At 40.2% G+C, this 7383-nt stretch overlaps 1 protein-coding gene across 2 annotated transcripts in view; it reads left to right on the top strand.

Moving 5' to 3' along the window:
- The window catches only part of TOPBP1 (DNA topoisomerase II binding protein 1), a 204258-nt gene extending 200215 nt beyond the window's left edge, over nucleotides 1–4043 (top strand). For both annotated transcript variants that reach the window (XR_013624186.1, XM_078782464.1), the window contains exons 25-28: nucleotides 1343–1483; nucleotides 2279–2371; nucleotides 3004–3165; nucleotides 3343–4043. Coding sequence is in view for 1 of the 2 variants with exons in the window: in XM_078782464.1 (XP_078638590.1) it covers nucleotides 1343–1483; nucleotides 2279–2371; nucleotides 3004–3165; nucleotides 3343–3489 (543 nt within the window). In the remaining variant the exon portion in view is untranslated. The remainder of the gene's footprint in view (nucleotides 1–1342; nucleotides 1484–2278; nucleotides 2372–3003; nucleotides 3166–3342) is intronic.
- The last annotated feature ends 3340 nt before the right edge of the window (nucleotides 4044–7383 follow it).

Below are 7383 nucleotides of genomic sequence, written 5' to 3' on the forward strand. Positions count from 1 at the left end.
CTCTGCAATAACACTGTGTTTCTTTGGTGTAAATAATATCAGATTTTTACATTTCTCATTATTTCCACCACAAAAGGTAGATGGAGGCTATGTTTTCACCCCTGCCTGTGTGTTTGTTTGTTTGTCTGTGAACAGGGTATCTCAAAAAGTTTTGGGCAGATTCGGCCGAAATTTGGTGGTGGAGAGGTTGTGTATATGTGAAGAGGAGGAATTGATTAAATTTTGGTGAAAATCCGGATCTGGATCCGATAATTTTTAAGTGATTCTTCCCCATAAAGAGAGAGATGGGGCAAAAAGCGATGTATAGCACCATATCTCAAAGTTGTGGATGAGTTATGACTAAACTTGGGGGATGAGTTCGTTAGGCGACACGAACGCGTGATTAGATTTTGGTTCAGGACCGAATCCAGATCCTGCCTATCAACAACAAACACAACAACAGGCATTATAAGGCCATTTTCCCTGCAGGAGCGGGGGTTAGCCTTGCGGGCCCCATGACAATCTTCTCCATTTTGCCCTATTTTCTGCATCTCTCCTTGTTAACTCCTTTGCCTGCATTTCTTCTTCCACCACCTTTAGCCAAGTCTTTATCGGTCTTCCTCGTCCTCTACTTCCTTCTGCATTCATTTCCATCACTCTTCTCAACCAGTCACTTTCATCCTTCCTCAACACATGACCAAACCATCTCAACCTGTTCCTCTTCACAGCATCCATCACAGGCTCTATTCCCATCATCTTTCGCAATACATCATTTGTCTTCCTCTCTCTCAACGATACTCTGCACATCCATCGAACCATTCGCATTTCCACCCTTTCCAGCCTTCGTTGCTGCTCTACGTTCATTACCCATGTGTCGCTCCCATAAATCATAACACTTCTCACACATGCAGCATACACCTTTCCCTTCAGCTTCAACGACACTCCCCTCCTCATCAGCACGCCACTCAGTTCAGATCCTGCCTCTCAGTGGGATACAAAACATAAACTTTTCAGCCTGGTGGAGGTTTGCTCTCTAGCAAGTGCCGTTCTAGTTTGAAACGTGTTAACCTGTGATGTCTCCAACTGGTCAGCATATATGGCCTTATATATTGCTATTTGCTATGGAAACCATATATAATTTTTTTTTAAGACCAGCCACCTTTATAGATAAGCAACTGGGTTGTCTGGTAAAGGGAGCAGGTTGTAATGCAGATGTGCTTAAAAAGGTTGTTGTGCAAACAAATTCTGTGGAACGAAGGTAGCCTTCCAGGTTCTGACCCTATATTTAACTGTGTTGTTGGAATTCTGAAATGACTTGTTTATGAACGTATGGATACTACTTCACCTAAACTCCCACTGGTAGGAAGAAGACTACGAATGGGGCAGTCGTAGCATCCTCGATGCACTTAGCAATGTGAATCCCCAGCAGCGGCGTTTGGCTGTGGCTGCCCAGCGCTGGCGAATAAAGCTGCAGTTCCTGAGACAAAGGGAGCCTGCCTTAAAAGTATGCATGTTTCACCATGATAGCACTATCACCCACCATTTAAAAGTACTTTTCACTCCTATCTCACTCAATGTTGCGTGTCATCACACAACTCGCCATAAATAGCTCAAACAAACATAATGTAAAGTGATTGTATGATCATATTGTTGCGATATTGGCAGGCAGACTAAAAAAATTACCTTGCACCTCTCTGCTCATGCGCACTCATGACGAGATTCCGTACAATTTGCCAATTCATAGCCAAAGTACTGTTAAACTGCACGTTCGTGTTCCGATTCATGTTCTGATTCGTATTCAAAATATAAAATTCAATTTAAATGAAGTTGTTCCTCGATCATAGACTGACATCTGTATGACATACAGTATAGAGTGAACCAATTGCTTGACCCTGCTTTGCGCTTTGCATGCTGGGTAAAAATCCTGTGAACTACATGAAAACTCACGGTGTTAAGGCCCTGCCCCATGAGCATAGCAATAGGTATACGGTAACTTGGCAGAAATGAAAGACTTCCTTTTGTTTATAATGGCAAAACAAATTGGCATTGTAAAACGTTTCGAAGTTTTTTTTTTTTCTGTTCAATTGCGTGAATCTAGATCGTTTCACATAAAGTATTTTAAAATATAGGGTTTTGGGCATTGAAAAAGTGAAAGTTGCCCTATTTCTGAGTAATCTTAGTTGCTTTCAGGCCAGGCTCTCACTATTATGTTTGAGTAGGCAATGTGAGGATCAAATAATTGCTGTAATCTGAGCTTTTTATCTGAGTAACATAAACCTTAGTCATTTGTGTTCTCCAGGTGGGAGCGTTCAGCGGCTGGAAGGTGATCCTGTGCATTCAGCAAGAAAAGGAAGCTGGGTTTAAAAGGCTGCTGCAGTCTGGTGGTGCAAAGGTGCTGCATGCACAAGTTTAAAATCTTATTTTTGAGACTACAATGTTATTTTTTTTTAGCCTGGTGTTGGCTTAGCGGTTAGGGTGCCGGCTTGGGATCCCAGGATTCGAATCCCGGTCGATCGCTGATTTAACGCCAGGGGGGTTGACTCAGCCTGTCATCCTTCCGAGGTCGGCAAATTGAGTACCAGCTTGCTGGGATGAATGATCCCGGTGTGTACCCCAGTTAGAATAGGTACACCGTATCCCTGCGCATCGTAAGAGCGTGACCAAGGGTTGGCGTCAGGAAGGGCGTCCGGCCATAAAAACATTGCCTCAAACAGGGAACCACGATTGTCATGGGGCCCGCAAGGCTAACCCCCGCTCTAGCTGGGAAAATGGCCTTAAAACGATCATTCATTCATATTCATTCAATCTTTTTTTTTTTCTTCAGAATTTTGAGCAGGGCAGTGACACACATCGAGAAGGACACTATTTGATATACCGTATATTATATCCAAAGATTAAGATAAAACAACGTTTTGTGTACATGACTATTTGTTTAGGAATATTGTAGAATCTGAACAGAGCCAGAGAAGCGGATACAGGTATATCCGCCGGACTGATCACTCGTGCAATTTTGTGAGTGTGCAGGTGTTCACTGCCTGTTTGGCGCAGACGTATGTTGAGGCAACTCACCTCTTTGCTGATGTGCTTCAGCTGAAGGAAAGCGATGGGCAGTTAATCCTACAGGAAGCTTCCAGCCACGGGGTGCTCTGTTTGCGGCCGGAGTTTATTGCCGATTTCCTCATCATGGCAAGATATAAAACCTCTTTCCTCCATTTTTTTCATCCCCCCTGCAATGTCTGCCTTGTATGCCGTGGCACGGTATTTATTGAACACTCACGTAGCTTGATTAATTTTTCACTGATTTTGTGTGGTAGTTAATTATACTGTACATGTTTTTGCTTCCTTTTATTGTGTGACTTACAGGAGTCTGCTCCGTCGGAGCAGCAGTACTTCCTTCCTGAAGCCCTGCCTTATCAACCAAACGCACATGCTGAAAACGGGGGACTTTCAGTGCGAAAGCGCAAAGGAGCATTGTCTGCATTCAATGAAAAGCGCTCACGTCACGTATGAGGAACTCCAAACATCAATCGCAAGTGTAGTACGATACTGAGGAAGATTATTTATCTTTTTTTACAATACGAATGCATTTTCAGTTCACTCGATGTCGAGCTCACATTACCGTTTTCCCACATTGACCAAGTAAATATTTAAACAATTTGTCACGTCCCTGACGGATCTGCATGTGCACGCCTTGCTTATTGTTTTTTCTTTGACTTTATAATCAAATATAGTGTTCATTGTTTCCTGTGAGCAGTTGAAATTTTTGCCACGACTGTAACAAACGATTTTTAAAGCACATACTTTGTTTTTTCAGCATTGTAAACTCATGAGATAACATTGGTGGCTGCACATGGAAGCGTAAAACCACAATGTGTTTTTGTGCTGACATGCACGGACTCTTGTGTTAATATCGACATTGGCTCGACTTGCAGGTCTTCATAGGAGCACTATTTCCGCAAATGTTTGTGGTGACGTTTTTCCTTCCTTTTGTGTCACTTTGATACACGTGTCATGTGGCATTCATTTTAAGATAATAAACTGTTGTATTACGTTATTGAAATTGATTTGAATTCAAGTTTGTGTTTTCTTTACTTACTACATTCAAGAACCGTTTTTTTCAATAATTCAATATAGTCAGGTTCACTATGTCAATAAATTATATTTCGTTCAAAATCATGGTAGATTAGCAAACCTATACATTTTTGGAAAGGTTATAGCATAAGGAAACTAAAAATCAATGTTTACATTTGGAGAGATACCTGTATGGCGGCCATTTTGGATTTTCAAAATGGCCACTGTAAAATACATATTTTGTTCTATTTCTGCCTCTAATTACCCTAAAAACTTTTAAAAATATACTAAACCTATATTTTCACGGACAAGGAATCCAATGAAAGTATCAAATTAGTGCTATGGGGAATGGTAAGACACGAATCAAAGGTTTTGAATTGCAAAATACTGTCTTTATATTCGCGATAAGTTGCATAAATCAAATACATGTTATCATTTTGTACAGGCAGTTAATAACATCAAAATGTGTCACAATAATTCATATCACCAAACATACACAGGCAGTCAGCAAAATCATATATACACATGCAGTCGGTATAACTTCACATCTACACAGGCAGTCAATGACAAAATATACACAGGCAGTCAATGGCATCAAACATACACGATTACAGAATATGCCATTTAGAGTTCGTCATCACTGTCCTGTGTGTCGTATCCGACAATATAGTCCGCGTCGTTTTCACAGTCCGTTCCACACAAGCAAAGGTCGGTCAAATTGATTGGCAAATCGAATTGGTCGAATGGTCGATCGATTCGAATTCGATGAATCGAATCGAATCGAATTGGTCGAATGGTCGAATTGGTCGAATGGTCGAATTGGTCGAATGGAATTGGTCGAATTGGTCGAATCGAATTGGTTGGAATTGGCAAATGTAAACATTGATTTTCAGATTTTCCATGTAATAACGTTTCCAAAAATGTATAGGTTTGCTAATCTACCTCGATTTTGAACGAAAAAACAGTGAACCTGACATACTTTCAACCCAAATTACAACAGACGACAATTGTTAATTCCAATCCAATTCAGCATCTATAATGTTTTGAGAACATTGATGCTGCTGACACGGTCTTTAGGGCGGGGAATACACTTGTTGGTTTGCCTTTGGAATTTGGCCAAAGTACCAGCAAACAATGACCCGCTCTCTTTAAAAATACACCTTGGGATCTTTCAAGTCTATAAACTAATGCTCACAGATGGGTCCTCAGCTTAACATCCAATTGAGGGACAGCACACTCATTTATGCAATGTCGTGCTGGTGGAACACTGATCCGAACATTGATATTCCGGAATCGAACCCGGGCTAAACCGCTCAAAATACCACTGCACTATCCTGTCGGACTTCACCTCGTACCGTTTTTTTAATGTCTCCGCCGACGAAGTCGCCAGAGGCATTATGTTTTTGGGTTGTCCGTCCGTACGTTCATCCGTCCGTACGTGCTAAACCTCGTTTTTCTCAGCAACCATATGTCTGATTGAGACAAAACTTTCAGGGTAGGAATGGCACCCATGCAGAATGTTTTTATGATAATTGTGACGTCATAGGTCATGTGGTATGGCAGCCATCTTTGATTAAACGCAAATAATTAAAAAAAAATTCTCGGAAACCGCTGAATGGAATTTTTTTTAACTTGGCACATTGTCAATACTCCCAATGGAGAGCAAAAGCCTGCTATTGATGACATCATAGGTGAAGTGATATACCCGCCAAGAATGTTTTAATCGAATTCCTTATCCTAAATATCTGAAATTGCATGCGCATGATCTATGGCCCATTTGTATTGAAATAATAAATTTATGACATCATAGCTCACATGGTTTGGCAGCCATATTGGATTTAACCTAAAACCTTAAAAAAACATCTCCCAAACCACCAAATCGATTGACTCAAAACATTACGTGTGTCATTCGCTAGGCATGGCAATTAAAAGATGATCACGTAAACATCATTGGTCACATGGTGTGGCAGCCATATTGGATTGAAAGAAAATAATAAATAATTATATCTCTGAAACCACTCACCCTATCGATGCGAAATTGTACAACTATCATCTAACACCATTGTTGCAATATAGTTTGAAAATGATTATGTCGTAGGTTATGTGGTTTGGCAGCCATCTTGGATAAAAAAACGAACCTTACCCGATCAACACGAAACTTCACAAACATGATCCCCTACCCATACATATGCAGAGTGTACATTTTTTAAAGGTCATATGTCATGTGGTATGGCAGCCATATTAGCTTGAAAGCCGATATTTTAAAAAATCCCTTCTCTGAAACTGCTTCACCGATCGATGTGAAACCTGTCATGGCTGGTGAAAATGTGATACTTGAAAACAGCTGAAGGGAATTTAAATCAAACTGATTTATTTTTAGGACAGTGAAAGAGGGCATCTACCCATTGTAGGACTATGCGGAGGCATATTGGCGACAGTCGCATTGCTCTAGTTTTTAATTTAACTTCCTCCCTAGTCCTGTCTACCAATCAATCAATCATCGATGCAGCGCTTTGGCTGCAAAGTACCAACATGACGGTTTATAGTTGGGTTTGTAATTGAACCCAGATTTGACAGTTAAAAAAGCAAATGGACTATCCCTGCACTATCCTGTCAGACAATCCTTATCATATAAGAGAAAAAGGTAAGAAGGCTTTTTGTACACTATACTTTTTCAATTAAAATTTGAACTCTTATTTAATACTAAGAATTCCTTATCCTTATACGTGTTTTTTTTGGTTTTTATTTAATACTAAGAATATGTTAGCTGAAAGTAATAACTAGCTTTTCTGTTTCCAAGTTCAGAACAAAATCTGTAACTGCAAAATGTCATGGAGATCGAGTGTCATTTTGTATGTTGTCATAATTACTCTAAGCATCGTATGAAACCCAAAGTCCATTTTACCTTCCGGTTATTTTCCCAAGGTCCTGGGGACCTTTTGCAATGTCGTACTATGAGGAAGATGCAGAGCGTTGTATCCTTTGCTGTGATTGCTATCACCAACCTCATACCATTCAACCTCTCACACTATGAGCAGATACAGTTAACCAGTCAAATTAAGAAAATTAGCATTATGATCACGAGATGTATTTGTGAGCAAACTAGGAAGGAAACAATAAGGTTAGAGAATAAGAAACTATAGGAGAGAGTAGTGTTTGGGAATCGACTACAATAAATAGAGGTTGCGTGGCTATAGCTATGTCCGCATTATTCACTCATCGATTGGTCGTGGCACTGACCAATTGGGTGTGACAGGTTTTCGTGTCTTTTTTATTTTATATATTATTATTATTATTATTTTTGTATACAAGATCGAGGCTCGTGTAAGAGCT

This window comes from Myxine glutinosa, chromosome 7 (genome assembly GCF_964187855.1).
Source record: "Myxine glutinosa chromosome 7, kmMyxGlut1.1, whole genome shotgun sequence".
Taxonomy (NCBI): domain Eukaryota; kingdom Metazoa; phylum Chordata; class Myxini; order Myxiniformes; family Myxinidae; genus Myxine; species Myxine glutinosa.